This window comes from Macaca mulatta, chromosome 4 (assembly GCF_049350105.2).
Source record: "Macaca mulatta isolate MMU2019108-1 chromosome 4, T2T-MMU8v2.0, whole genome shotgun sequence".
Lineage (NCBI taxonomy): Eukaryota > Metazoa > Chordata > Mammalia > Primates > Cercopithecidae > Macaca > Macaca mulatta.
This window is the reverse complement of record NC_133409.1, coordinates 5047058-5062272: the sequence shown is the minus strand read 5'-3', so window position 1 is coordinate 5062272 and position 15215 is coordinate 5047058. Positions and strand designations below refer to the sequence as shown.

Below are 15215 nucleotides of genomic sequence, written 5' to 3'. Positions count from 1 at the left end.
CTCAGAGAATTCAGTCTAATGGGGAAACAGACTTATTGAAAGAAAAATTGTGAGATGTGTTCAGTTCTGTTCTATGGAGCAGAAGTTGGTAAGCCTGCCATGTAAGTACGTTCATTCCTATGGAAGTAAGAGTGTCAGTGTGAACATTACCGAGCCCTGCACCATATGCTGAGAGCACAGTTCTCATTGAGTGTTCTGTTGTGTACAAGACTGTAGCAGGGTGACAGGCATACTTTAGGCAGACTCATTTATGTAAAGGCAAACTTGCTGACCTGAAGGAATCGGTGCAGCCAGCTTCTCGATGGCCACTTCCTATGCTCTCTGTGGATGTGATGGCATCGCTTCCTGGTCTGTAATCACTCACACATGGAAGCATTGGAAGACAGCTGCACAGGCAGGTTGGGGAGAAAGACAGCTGTGTCCCGTGTGCTTTTAAAACCCAGCCCTGTCCGAGGGGCAGCTCCGAGAACGCCCTTCCCTCTTCTGGAGAGACATTTTGGATAGTGCAAAGAACTTGGGCTTGGAGTTGGATGGAAGTGACATCTCAGATGTGGCACTGATTGATGGGTAGCGTAGGGAGATAAACTAAACTGCTACTTCCTCATCTGTTAAGTGGAACTAGTAACATCTGCCTTGTTTTAAAGAATAAATAGGATTTAAATATCTCTTCATACGTAAATTAAAGTACAGTGCCTGGCATGGTAGGTGCCTAGTAAATGTTAGTTTTCTTTTTATGTTACTTTGTTCCCCCATTTGCAGAAGAATAAATGTTCCCTGAGCCGCCTGGATTCTTGTTCACACAGTGCCCTGGAGTCCTGGTAACTGAGTTGCTGGTTGTGCTGCCCTCTGCTCTTTGTGCGTCCTGGTTGCTGGCTGGCCAGCTAGGTGGGCCTGCCCCCTTTCCCTCCCTTGTGCTTTTCCTGTCAGCTGTGGTTGTGGTTGCCATTAGATGTTCTTTTCCACTCGACCTCAATGGCTAACTGCCACTGGAGACTTTACTCCTGACTTCTGCACTGTGATGGCTGCCCTGTCCCCTTTGTGTTCTGTTTTTTTTCACTTTTGTGGTGTTTCACTCTGTTGCCAAACCTTTTAGCTTTTTTCTCTTGACTGCTCTATTCTCTTACCAAAGTGAGGGTTTTCCCGCCTGTTTCTGAGTGGGGAGCTGCTGAGAATTCTCATCCTTAGGAGGGAATGTGGTTACTGGGGCTTCAGAGTTGCTGGGTACAGGCAGGAGGGTGGTGTGCTCCTTCACTTCAGTTCTCTCGGGACTTAGGCTTACCTCGGGTTGGAATTGGGGTAGTTACGCAGGTGAGAACTACCAGTTCACTAGCTGGATGTTTGTTATTTAGCTAGGCATTAGGATTCAGTAGAAATAAAGATTTATTTAGTTTTGCAACAATGTTGTGTTCTGTCTGGGTTTTTCACATTTTAAATATACAGTACTCTAGATATTTTGAGTAATACGTAGAGAGATGCTAGTGGACTAGCCTAGGAGAATAATGATGTTAGTGATAAGTGCCTGGTGCTGTACCAAGGAATTATTTTATTTAATTCATATCCTATGAGGTAGGTTTTATTACTATCTCCATTTTTACAGATGAAGAATAGAGGTTAAGTAACTTGCCCAAGGTCATGCTGCTTTTGGAGTCCTGCTGCATCACACAGAGCCCTCATCGTTGTGTGTTACTGCCTGTGTGTTGTTTAGACGGCACTGAAATAATCATTTCAATGGGAACTTAAATTCTGAGTTCCAAAGAAATAATCTACAAATAAAGCTTTAGAGCACAATCTATTTTAGTTTGGCAGACAAATATTAAAAGTGCCCAAATGGAGTGTTTATAGATAGGTACTTTGCATACTTAAAGCAAGAGTTACTAAACTTTTTCTGTAAAGGGCCAAATAGTTTATATTTTAGGCTTTGCTGACGGCATGTACTGTGTCTCATATGGTCTTTTTTTTTTTTTTAAACAATCTTTAAAAATGTAAAAGCCATTCTTAGTTTATAGGCTGAAAAAAAGCAGGTCATCAGCCAGAGGCAAGAATGAAAGTAAGGAAAGCAGAAGGCTGTCAGGAAGTCCGGGCCAAAGATGACTGGGGTAAGGGCAGATAAGACAGAGGGTATGGGATGGGGAGGAGAGACTGTCAAAAAAGGAAGAAAACAAGAATCCTTGGCTTGAGGGCCAAAATTTGCTGACCCTTAAAGTAATGTAGTACAGGTTGAGTATCCCTTAACGCAAATGCTTGGGACCAGAAGTGTTTCGGAATCTGGATTTTTTTGGATTTTGAAATGTTTGCATTTTTCTTACCAGATGAGCCTCCCAAATCCGAAAATCTGAAAGTCTGAAATGCTCCAATGAGCAGTTTCTTTGACCATCACATTGGCACTCGAAAAGTTTTGGATTTCATTCAAGTTTGGATTTCAAATTTTTGCATTTGGGATGCTCAACCTATATGTATTCTGTTAATCATTTTGACACTGGCTTAAATTACTGTTAATACTAAACAATACATAACCAAGAAGTCAGAATCTAATGTGTTATAGCACATTATTCAGTAAATACCTTGTGTTTTGAATTGACTACAAATGCTGGCAGATGGGGAATCCAGTTAGCTTCCTTTAAGTCCACATTGCAGCCACAGCTGTCCTTGCTGTCTCAGCTCAGTGTCCACCTCTGCTCTCCTCACTGGCCTTCATACATAGGAACACCATGATGGGTCCTTGGAGGCTGACATTTTAGTAGCTGCCACTGCTGGTTTTACTTAGCACTTGCAAACCAGCCACATACACGGTTTGTTTAATCAGATTTCCACCTCTCCTACTCGGCCCTGACAGTGCCTAGTTTGCCCTAACAGTGCCTAGTTTCTGTCAAGCACTTGCAGCCCTTTAACCTTTGAGGCTAAGTGGAGACGAGCTCTTAATTCTCAAGAGGAGAGGAAGCTGGAAACGTCCCTCCTGACTGCTTATGGTCAGGGATTTCCAGTTCATTACTGGGCAAGATTTGAGTGTAGCAGTAACAAGGATTCATGTTTTCTTTGTTTGCTGATATTCTCCCCACCCCATATCATCTACCCATCTGTCTTATCTGTGGGACACCTGCCTTGACCCAAGCCTTTACCTCTGTTATCTTTGACCTGGACTTTCTGACAGCCTTCTGCTTTCCTTACTTTCATTGTTGCCTCCTGTAAGCACATTTCTTCTTGCGGTGGTAAGATTATCTCCGGGAAAAGAGAAGTGAGATAGTGCTTCCCTGGACTTTGTCACTCCTGTCTTCTCCCACCCCACCCCAGACGAGCTTCCCTTTGTATCCAGGCTAAGATCCTTATTGCGACCAGCCAAGCTCTCATGATCTGGCTTCTGCCAACCCCTCTGATCGCGACTCCTTTTTTCTCCCTCCACCCATTCTGTTCCCCAAATTCATTGTTTTATGGTTGTGTGGCTTCCTTACTGATAGTTTTTAAATTTTTTTTGAGACGGTATTTTAAAAATTTAAAAATTTAAAATTTAAAAATAAAATAAATTTTTAATTTTTGGGTAGATCTTGCAATGCCAGGCTGGTCTCAAACCCCTGGGTGCAAGTGATCCTCCCGCCTTGGCCTCCCAAGTAGCTGGATTACAGACGTGCGTCACTGCTCTGAGCTGCACTGGTGGTTTTTCAAACCACCGCACACTTCCCCACCTCAGGGCTGTCACATGTTTCCTCTTCTTGGAACACACTGTCCCCAATAATTTGTACCTCTGCAACCTAGGTTTCCACTCAGTTGCATCCTTGGAGTTCTTCCCAATTGCACTAGCAGTATTTGGTTTGTTCCACTGTTTCTCTTCACTAGAGTGTTTGCTCCTTGAGATCTAAGATACCATCTTAGTCATTGCTATACCTCTAGGGGACCTAGTCATCACTCATCTGCTTGATAAATTAATCATAAGATTTGACCATAAGAAGTCAAATCATAGATTTGACCTTATCTAACTGTCTGGACAGAGCTTGAATCCCCATAGCAGTCCGACCGATTTAGAGACAGTCCAGCCTTATCTGAGGGAGGATCGAGGACAAGGCCCACAGGATCTTTGAACGGCTCTTTGAAGACCTGTCAGCCAGGTCTTCTTTTTGTGATCCACATCTTCTGCATGTGGCTGTGCATAATTCCCGGGTCTTTCATAGGCCATCCATTCGCATTTTAAGTTGGCTCTCATGTGCCTCCAAGTCTGCTTTGAGGCTGACAACCCTTTTTCCTTATCTAGCCCTCAGAAGTCCTAGGAGGGAAGGGCTGCTGATTTGCAGATTTGTGCTTTATAGCCTTAAGTTGATCTTAAGGTGCCCACTCTATCAAAGGCTCGTGGTGCACTTTGAGAAACTGGTAACACTGCCTCACCATTCACCATCCCACCTTCATTCAGTTGCCTTTTATTAAGATCTTACTGTGGACCAAGGTCTCTGTTAAGCACACCATGTACCTGAATCCTTGTGTTAACTCTGATTGGTGTGGCTTTGGCTGTACGTCAGAGCTGAGGACATGGCCAAGAAAGGGCACCTTACATTCTCAGGTGGCAGAGCTGTGGAGTGGCAGTTGAGCCCTGCTCTGTCTGACTGAAGGTGCCCTTTTTGCTGTGCTCTGTGGCCTCTTCACACTTCGTGAGTGTTTTTAACTTTTATAACGAAACAATTAGCATGTTGAAAACTCTCAGTAGTTCATCTAGTACTTAGACGGGATTAATGATGACTTGCTATTGCTATATGCCATTAAGTCAAGGGACCTTATTAATCGTGAGCGTGCCCCATGTTAATTGCCTTAGAGTACCTGGAGTAAAGATGAGGTGTTAACCACATTTTATAGTCACTTGTAACAGTTTATTATTTCTTAGGTATTTCATTTGTCATTTGTCTTCATATTATATATGCTAAAAATGTTATTTCTAGTTCTGGACTTTTTAAATGATGCAATATAATTAGTTTTTTTTAAAGGAAATGTGTGTTTAATGGTAGGTAAATTGTGACGTGTATTAGATATAACATATCTTTTCTTAAACTTATCAGGAACTGGAGATGATGATGACTATGTGGATGATTTTAACAGGTAAGAAAAACTATTGGGCAAATACATAAATATATACATATTTGTAAACAATTTCCAAACACAAACAAGACAAAATTACATTTGGTGCTTATTTTAGTGTATTTGATTCTGTTGTTCATATTGATTGAAGGTGAAGAAAAGATAGTTAATCCAAAATTAAATATTTGACTTCAGAGCATGTTTTTGATTTTACATTAGAATATAGACACATTATGTTCAGGAAACTTGGTAGTAAGAATGAGATGAAGAGAAACATTGAAGAATTAACTGAGAAGTCATTTAGAAGCAGTACAGTTGCCATGTTGTAAGTGTTGAATTTCTCTTCCTTCCATACCTTTTTGTGGCAGGAATTGTCTCCATTTGACTTGAAATAATGACGCTCTCAAATTAGGTTTTTGATTCAGATCTCATTTCTTAATATGTGGTCTGCCCTAGTAAGATTGCCATTCTTTTTATTTTGAGACAGAGTCTCACTCTGTTGCCCAGGTTGGAGTGCAGTGGCGCAATCTGGGCTCACTGCAACCTCCTTCTCCCAAGTTCAAGCCATTCTCCTGCCTCAGCTTCCCATGTAGCTGGGATTATAGGTGCGTGCCACTACGCCTGGCTAATTTTTGTATTTTTAGTAGAGAAAGGGTTTTGCCATGTTGGCCAGGCTGGTCTTGAACTCCTGACCTCAAGTGATCCACCCACCTGGGTCTCCCAAAGTGCTGGGATTACAGACAAGAGCCACCATGCCCGTTGATTCCTTTCTTATACACAGAAATATAATATGTAATGTAGAAGTAATATTTGTTGTGGATATGATTCGAAATTTTAAATTAGATGCCTGAGAATTTTATTTAGTTGACAGATTATCTTTCCAATTGGAAGTCTGTATTTTTTATAATTTATTATACAGTTTTTGAGAAAGAGCATGATGTAGTAGATGAAATTGTAAAAATCTGGGTTGGTTTCTTTCTTGCTGTTGTGACCAAAGTCACTGCCTTGAACCTTCATCTCCTCATCTGTTACATTGACTTGACTGCTACTGCCCTTGCCACGTTATTTTGAGGGTCAAGCAGGACAATATGTATGAAATTAATTATAGTTAATGTTGTATTTTACTTAAAGGATGAAAAGAAATATCTGAATGTTTAAAGAATGGTAGTTAATCTCTTTAAATGTTTATTTTCAGAGTTCTTATTTTTTTTTTCCCCTCCTGAAATTAGTACCAGCCATCGCTCAGAGAAAAGTGAGATAAGTATTGGTGAAGAGATTGAAGAAGACCTTTCTGTGGAAATAGATGACATCAATACCAGTGATAAGGTGTGGTGTTCTGCATATCCCATAGAGCGCTTTTTTTTTTTTAACCTATTTGTTGATTTACTGTAAAGCTTCAAAAATTCATACTAATTAGTAGAAAAACAGTTGAAAATTATGAAAAGTCATGACACAGTCCTGGCTCAAGTTTATAAAGAATGTCTTTGATGAATGTGTAAGATTGGTTTTGGTTGTCACTTCCTTTGGTACCCAAGTCTTGCTGCTGAAATACCTGAGGATTATTCCTGGGGCACTGGAATTGCTGTGGATTAAGAGGGATCAGGCTGGGTCAGGCCTGGTGAGAACTGACCACCTGGTATCATAGATGGAAGTCAGTATAGGGTACTGTGATCACAGGATGAAGCTGAGCCTGGAGTGCAGAGAGTGTAGTCATCTTGGCCAGTTGCAACATCTGAACATGCAAGCCACGCTGGGCTAAAAACCACAGGAGACAAGACAGTAGGCCATAAAGTTATGAGTCCATATTTGAGATCCAAACTTGACCTTTTTATGTAGGCAGAGAACAGAAGATCCTTCGATGGTGAGCTGTAGCATTGCAGAGTCACCTGTCAGCACCCACATCAAGCTATCCCCAGCTCAGATGAGTTTACCAGTCAGGTCAGAGGTTGCCATGTCTGGGAGGGGACTTGCTTTCCAGAACGAGGTGGGATTCTCTAAGCGTGTGATCGTCACACAGGGAGAAGGCCTTTGAGAGAGGTAGCGTTTACAATGCAACCACACAATCTAAGTTAGCAACATCTATGTTTGCATTCTTATTCTTTCATATATTTTCTTAGTTAAGCTTTAACCTTTGACCCTCAGTTTCTTTACTTGTAAGGTGGAAGTATTAATACCTATGTGATAGGATTATTTTGAAGGTTAAATGATAATATGTAAAGCACTTCTCTAATTCCTGATGTATTATACCCTTACAGTTATAAATTTAGCTTTCTCTTTTCACCCTGCATCATCCTGAAGAGGCCTGAAAAATGTTGCTTTAAAGTTTATACCAAAGAAACTATAGAAGAATTCTTTAAATGTGAGGTAGAGGACTCGAATAAATGACTGTTAAACTAGGATTTGTGAAATGATGTGGGTTGAAGAGGAGGCGTGGCATCCCTTTGCCATTGAAGGCCTTGCATGGCGTCCAGGAGTCTGGGCTTTGTTAGGCTGCTTCTCACTGGGTCCTACTAACTGGGTTTGGCACATCAATGTTCCTAGAAATTTTCACTTAAAAGCTTAAATTTAGATAATTTTGCCATTTATTAGCAGCCTTTTACATAGAATGGACTTTGACAGTCAGTGTACTTCATTAGGAAGCATTTTCTAAAGCCTTCTGTGCAGAGAATTGATACTGGGCACCTGGGGAACACAAAAGCATTTGTGTTCTTTGCAGTCAGAATACAGCAGACAATTTGGTCACCTTTCAGCCAAGGTGACCAAAACCACTGTCCATTAAGCACCTACCATTTAGAAAGCACAGGGCTGGGGATGTGGGGGTGTGAGGAAGGAGATAGCTCAGTGGAATGGGCCAGTTCTGTAAGTTCATCACATCTGGGTTTGAGTCCTGGAGCTGCTACTTACCACTCACAAATTTGGTCAAGTTGTTTAACTTTTGGGCCCTTGGGTCTCACATCTATTTTGCAAGAGAGATGGTGGTTGTGAAAATTAGAGATAAGCGTGTAAAGCATATAGCTCAGTGCTTAGCAGAATAGGCATTCAATAAATGATATCTAATACTATTATTGATTATAGTCACAATAGACATTTCTGTCATAGGCACAGATACAGACTTCTCCCCTCAAATTTATGCAGGATCAGAGAGAGAAAAGCCATGTGTACAAACATAGGAAAATCAAGTTTTATAGTGACACTTTTTATAGTAATTACTTTTTATAGTGACAAGTACCATAAAATGCCAGTCATTCATGGGCTGTGAAAATCAGAAGCAGGAACTAATATTTGATCGGGATTTTGAAAGATGACTGACTTGGTTCTGTGAGGGCTGAGGAGGAACATGGTAAGCGCCATGAGAACAGAAGGGAGATCCAGGGACATGTCTGTGCCGCCCTGACTGCAGAGCTTCACTGGAGGGCGCTGTGAGAAGAGACAGAATGTTGGGAGGAGCAGGGTTGTTAGAAGGTGACTTTGAACCAGAAATGACAGAGGATGAACTAGCAACAGAGGCCCTGGGGAGGGTAGTCCCTGCACGGGAGCCAGCACGAGCAAAGACATAGGTAGACGTTGGAGGAAGAGTGTCACATGTTTGTAAGGGACAGAACATAAGTGTGCATCCCAGGTTTCTGTTAATGCACAGCAATCTAATTCAGCAAACGTGAACATTTACACTTCATAAAACTTTTCAAAATCTTACAAAAAATTCCTGTCGATTTGTATGAAACTTGCTATCACAGGGATCCTTTATTTCCCTTTCAAGACTCGAAATGTACCTTTTAGATATTTTTATTTTGTGATATAAAATCTATTTTTATAGTTTTGAACTAAGTTGCCCACTTTGAGTTCTTATTCTAAAACTAATGAGGCATGAAAGCCGCCTTTATTAGTTTTTTGTTTTTTGTTTTTTGTTTTTTTTGAGACAAGACTCTCACTCTGTTGCCTAGGCTAGAGTGCAATGGCTGGATCTTGGCTCACTGCAGCCTCCGCCTCCTGATCAAGCAATTCTACCTTAGCCTTCTGAGTAGCTAGGACTACAGGCATGTACCACCACGCCTGGCTAGTTTTTGTATTTTTAGTAGAGATGGGGTTTCACCCATGTTAGCCAGACTGGTCTCAAACTCCTGGCCTCACGTGATCCCCCCGCCTTGGCATCTCAAAGTGCTGAGATTACAGGCGTGAGTCACCGTACCTGGCGGAAAGGCTTTATTAAATAGCCATTTATTTCTAGTTAGCTTTTGTTCATTCAGTTTTCTTTCTTGGTAACTACTTTAAATGAAGCTGTTCTTCTTGGAAGTTTCAGGTTGTTACTGTGTTCTTTTCTTTGCCTTAAAGCAAAACTAAATTAATGACCTCCAGTAACTGAATTATCTAGATTAAGATCCTTTTCAATCCACGATTTTTCCTGTATTCACTCTTGTCTGTAGCTTAACATTCGTGTTAATACAACACTCAATTACTTTGTAAATGAAATGGAAAACCTTACCGATTTCACTCTGTAACAATGATGGGAGGAGAAAATACAGTTCCAAGGTATCAGAGTGTTTTATAATCTCTCTGCAAGCTTTTCTGACTCTTCAGTTTTTGTGTAAACTGAATTTGAATTGAATGCATAAGAACTGTAATTAAGATTCCTAGTAATTTTCTTTGTGAGATAGTTTTACAGCAAGACTATATTTGGACCAAGAGGAAGGGCAAGGACTTATCTGTTGAAAAGGGTTTTACTTATAACTTAAATTTCTGAGTATCGGAAGAATAACAAAATGAGAGGATATGTGGGGGGCAGATTAACAGACAAAAGCATCTCACAGTATATCAGGATGGAACTGTTGCATCTCTGCAAGATGTTCCTATTCTTGTGTGTTATTATCTGGCCCAGGTGTTGGCACACTTGTTCTCTAAAAGGCCACATAGTGAATATTTTAGGCTTTGCAGGCCATAACTACTCCACCCTGCCATTGTATGGAGAAGACAGCCATAGATAATGCCTAAGAGTGTGTGTGTGTGTGTGTGGCTGTGGCTGTCCCCTGGTCTGTCGCCACAATGATGAGTCTAGGTGGGACTGGAAAGGTTGAGTTCTGTCGTTACTCAGCTGTCAGTGAGACCTGCCTAGCTGTATGTTCAATATTTTGGAGCCTGTATCCTCACCCTTACTTAAGTAAGGTTTTTTCCTTACTTAAGAAATAATGTTTTCTCAGCCTGCATTATGCTTAAATAGCTATTAATATTTCCTTTCTCCATCATCATAAGTTGTTTATACAAATGAATAGGTATAAGTTGGCTAATAGGTTAACTTTCTAGTTTACAAGTAGTTTAAACAGAAATAAAAATCAGTCATTTCTTACAACACTTTGTGAACCCGGGGCTAGGAGTCTGAGAGTCCATGGGCTGTTCTGTCTGCCTTTCTGTTTTCACTTCAGCCTCCAAAAGGACTCATGATCTGGCTTCAGGTGGCACAGTGTTAAAGTGTGTCACACCATATCGAGCTTGATGTTAGAAACTTAATGTTCTATACCATCATATGAACACGTAAGAAGGGATAGTTTCCAAAGTATACATTTTAGTAACTTTTTGTGAAATTTAATGTGGGTAAATTTTGGTTTTAGAGTTAGCAATTCATAGAGTGATACTGTGAACAGAATCATACATTGGGACTATGCTCAGGTAAAGAAGTTTAATACAATTTTTCACTAATTTGTTTCTTAGATTAAATTGGAATAATGTCTAAGATGTGTTTTATTTTAAATTTTCACTTGAAATATTTGAGAGTAATCATAAAACATTGAACTCAAACGATTGTGCTAACTTATTAGACATGATTTTAGGCAAATCACTTCTCAACACAGGTTTAAATATGAGTTGGTTTATGAAGTATAAAGTAATACTTTAATTACAACAACAGTTTTTTAAATTTTTAGTTTTTTATTTCTTATTTCCATAGGTTTTGGGGGAACAGGTGGTGTTTGGTTGCATGAATAAGTTCTTTAATGGTGATTCGTGAGATTTGGGTGCACCCATCACCCTAGCAGTATACATTGGGCCCAATTTGAGCCTTTTATCCCTAACGCTCCTCCCACTCTTTCCCTGGAGTCCCCAAAGTCCATTGTATCATTATTATGCCATTACATCCTCATAACTTAGCTCCTGCTTATACATGAGAAAATGTGATGTTTGGTTTTCCATTCCTGAGTTACTTCACTTAGAATAATGGTCTCCAATTCCATCCAGGTTGCTGCAAATTCCATTATTTTGTTACTTTTTTTTTTTTTTTTTTTTTGAGTCAGAGTCTCGCTCTGTCACCCAAGCTGGAGTGCAATGGCATAATTTCAGCTCACTCCAACCTCTGCCTCCCGGGTTCAAGCGATTCTCCCATGTTGAAGCGATTCTCCTGCCTCAGCCTCCCAACTAGCTGGGACTACAGGCACACGCTATATCGTCCGGCTAATTTTTGTGTTTTTGTAGATACAGGGTTTCACCATGTTGCCCAGGCTGGTCTTGAACTCCTGACCTCAGGTGATCTGCCTGCCTCGGCTTCCCAAAGTGTTGGGATTGCAGGCATGATCTACCGCACCTGGCCTATTTGTTCCTTCTTATGGCTGAGTAGTATTCCATCGTGTGTATATACCACAATGTCTTTATCTCCACTTGTTGATCAATGGGCATTTGGGCTGGTTTCATGTTTTTGCAATCGCGAATTGTGCTGCTGTAAACATGCGTGTACAAGTATCTTTTTCATATAATGACTTATTTTCTTCTGGGTAGATACCCAGTAGTGGGAATGGTGGATCAAACGGTAGTTCTACTTTTAGTTCTTTAAGGAATCTGCACACTGTTTTCCATAGTGGTTGTACTAGTTTACATTCCCACCAACAGTGTAAAAGTGTTCCCTTTTCACCACATCCTCACCAACATTTATATTATTTTTTGATTTTTTGATTTTGGCCATTCTTGCAGGAGTAAGGTGCTATCTCATTGTGGTTTAGATTTTTTAAAATAACTTAAGACTACTCACATTCTGACACTTAATTCTTTTCTTTCTTTTGAACAACGAAGCTTGATGACCTCACACAAGACCTGACTGTATCCCAGCTCAGTGATGTTGCAGATTATCTGGAAGATGTTGCATAGTCACGAAGAAGGAAGTATTCTCATTAACAAGGACAGAGGACTGACCGGTTCCATTTTTTTTTTTCCCCAGACAATCACTCAGCTGGAATGTCTGCTCTCTATTGGTGCCTTGCATTTCAAAAACATTGCAGATATTTTTTAAAAGTAATTTTCATTTTACTAAACAAAATGCTTCCTATTTGAGCCCATGTGTGAAAGATTTAATATTCTTAATTCAACTGTACATTTCTTTATGGAAATTGATTATCTACACAGTTTCATTACAGGGAAGGAACCCATGAAAACATCAGTGTTAAGAGCATGATGAAAGGTGTCAATAAAGCCGTAGGATCGCACAACCCTTTGTGTGTGTGGCTGCTGGTACGTGTGGTCTTTGAAAACCTTGGCTTTAGCCCTCTGGAATCAGAGCTTACCCACCATAGTATATTTTGATATTAGGTGGTTCTACACATAGTTGGCAAAATGACTTGGTAAATTTGTAATACTGAAGTATATTAGTATAAGTTAAATTTGATGTGTCAACTTTATTTTGTATTTCCTTCCATTTGGAAGGTTTGTTAGACCATTAAGGTTATATTAAAGTACTCTTGTCTGTGCTATTTAGTTTTGCTTGTTTTAAAGAAATCTAGAAGTGGTTATGAGTTTTAATTCATAGAATTGTCAATAACAGATAACATTTGCAATCGTCATTCCTCCTGTTGTCCATGTAAGCAGCTTTAGTCGTAGGTTCTCTTCATTATAATTTATTATTTGTAAAGATTCCTTGAAACATATTCAGTACCAACATGCATCTGAAACCATTAAGCAGTGCTTTTATTTCAGATCTGTAAGTTAATTGTATTAAAATCCAAATTGGAATGAAATAGTAGTAATGGCCTAAGACCATGTTCAGTTTGACAAGCTTTATATACTGTACATAATTTCATTGTAATCCTTAAAAATAGAGCCAATAATAGAATTTCCGCAGTCTCATTTATACGGTTAAAGCATTATTGCTATTATGTAGGGCACGGACGTTTATAATACCAAAATATTTTAAAATGTGCAAGTAGAAAAAAACAGTAGAAAGTGATGCATGCATATTTATATATAAGTAAAGCTAGGATTATGCTGTTTTTGCACTTTATAATTTCAATTAAGTTGCGACTTTTTACTACAAGTTACCTTTATTAGTAAAAGGAGAAATTAGACCTAATTCATTGGTCTTGGTAAGTGAGCAGACTGCATGACTTGTGCAATGCCAGTTTCTCATTTCATATTAGCCAAATATTATAGAAATTACTCCTTGGGCTCTAACATGTAGAGGAAATGAAAATGTAAGGATTAAGGCTGTGTAACAGAATCTGGCTTTTTAAATTTTAAGTGAAACTGAGCTGTAAACATCAAGAGGAAGTAGGACATAAACTGGGCCAGTACAGCCTGGAAGCCCGTGTATTTCTGCCCTCTGTCTGTGAGCTGCTATCTCAGTCTCCTTCAGCTCTTCATGTCTTAGTAAACAGCACCATGTGCAGATGTAATCTTGTTGCAGTCCCCCAGTGTGGTTGTTATAAAATGCATTTCCTTGTAAGTCATCTGTGTAAACAGTCACTTTCTAAAAGCACTATAGTTCTGGCCCTCTGGAATTTGGATCACATGTATGATTTATTTTTAATATTTGATAGGAACTAGGTTTCAGTGAAATGATTTGAAAGCATAGCAGGATGTGGCTTTTTAAATTTATGAAACTGTCGAACAGTAGCAACTGAAATTTGTCACTTTTCTGTTACCCAGAGAATCAGACCTTTTGATAATATTTGGGAGGGTAAGAGAAAAATGCCAAATATGAAACTTTTTTGTCAGCACTACATACATCTTTTTTTTGCGGGGGGCAGGGGTACGGAGTCTCACTCTGTCACTCAGCCTAGAGTGCTGTGGTGTGATCTCGGCTCACTACAACCTCTGCCTCCTGGGTTCAAGCGATTCTCCTGCCTCAGCCTCCTGAGTAACTGGGATTACAGGCGCATACCACCACACCCGGCTAATTTTTGTATTTTTAGTAGAGATGGGGTTTTACCATGTCAGTCAGGCTGGTCTCAAACTCCTGACCTCGTGATCCTCCCGCCTTGGCCTCCCAAAGTGCTGGGATTACAGGCATGAGCCACCATGCCGGGCCAGCACTACATCCATTTTATTGAATAATTTTGAATGACTTCAAGTTCAACTATGAAAAAGCTTTCTTTTCACATGTACTTTTTGATTAGGTATTGTCAACTTATTCAACTTGAAGATGTGAAGTGACAGGTTTTGCATGTGATGAGTGTTTTCTGTTAAAAAATAAATATTGAAATATTAACCCATGAAATACATTGTTATGGTAACCTTTGTTTTACAGTGGAGTTTTTTAAATGCTAGGTCTTTTATTGATAACTACAAATGAATAAAAAGCATTTATTCTCTCTTTGTTGATATTCAGTTGTGCTTTTATACTTTATGTTGGATAACAACCTGTGAGCAGTTGTGTAGATGCCACCATTAGTCCCTGCCTCATGCTTGCCCACAGCTCTTCCTCCCCTCCTCTCTTCCCTCTCCTGCCCATGCGCCAGAGCTGGGCCAGCCCACTGCCACACAGCCTCTGCACCTGAGCTTGCCAAAGCCCTTCCTGCCTCAGGATGTGATATTTGCCCCTCCTTGTCTGGAATGTCCTTCCCCTAGAACTGCATGAAGCTGGTTTGTTTTGGTCTCATGTTCAAGGAAGCTTCCAGACCTAAGGGAGATGTCCATTCTCCTCCCTGTCCCTGCCCCACCACTTGCATTTACCCCTTTTATTTTATTCATCTCAGCATGCTCTGAAATGGTCTTGCTTATTATGTGTTTATTATTATTATTATTAACTATGAGCTCATGAGAACAGGGATTTTCTTTTAAACCGCTGTGTACCTGGCACAACATTTGTCCCCTAGTATGAGCTTGGTATCTTTGAGGCTGTAAACAGGCTTGAGCACTGACATGGGGCCTGGAAAATGTGGTTTCTGGCTAGGCAGCTGGGAGAATCTACAAAATCT

General features: G+C 40.1%; 1 protein-coding gene across 10 annotated transcripts in view; it reads left to right on the top strand.

Moving 5' to 3' along the window:
- Positions 1-14611, top strand: part of CEP43 (centrosomal protein 43) — a 44498-nt gene extending 29887 nt beyond the window's left edge. For 8 of the 10 annotated variants that reach the window (XM_077999203.1, XM_028846980.2, XM_028846981.2 and 5 more), the window contains 3 exons: positions 5034-5073; positions 6282-6378; positions 12100-14611. In XM_077999203.1, coding sequence (XP_077855329.1) covers positions 5034-5073; positions 6282-6378; positions 12100-12174 — 212 coding nt within the window. In that variant the 3' untranslated portion in view covers positions 12175-14611. Of the gene's footprint in view, positions 1-759; positions 2097-5033; positions 5074-6281; positions 6379-12099 lie in introns of all 10 variants that reach the window. The other 2 variants (XR_013416135.1, XR_013416136.1) reach the window with 2 other exon arrangements.
- The last annotated feature ends 604 nt before the right edge of the window (positions 14612-15215 follow it).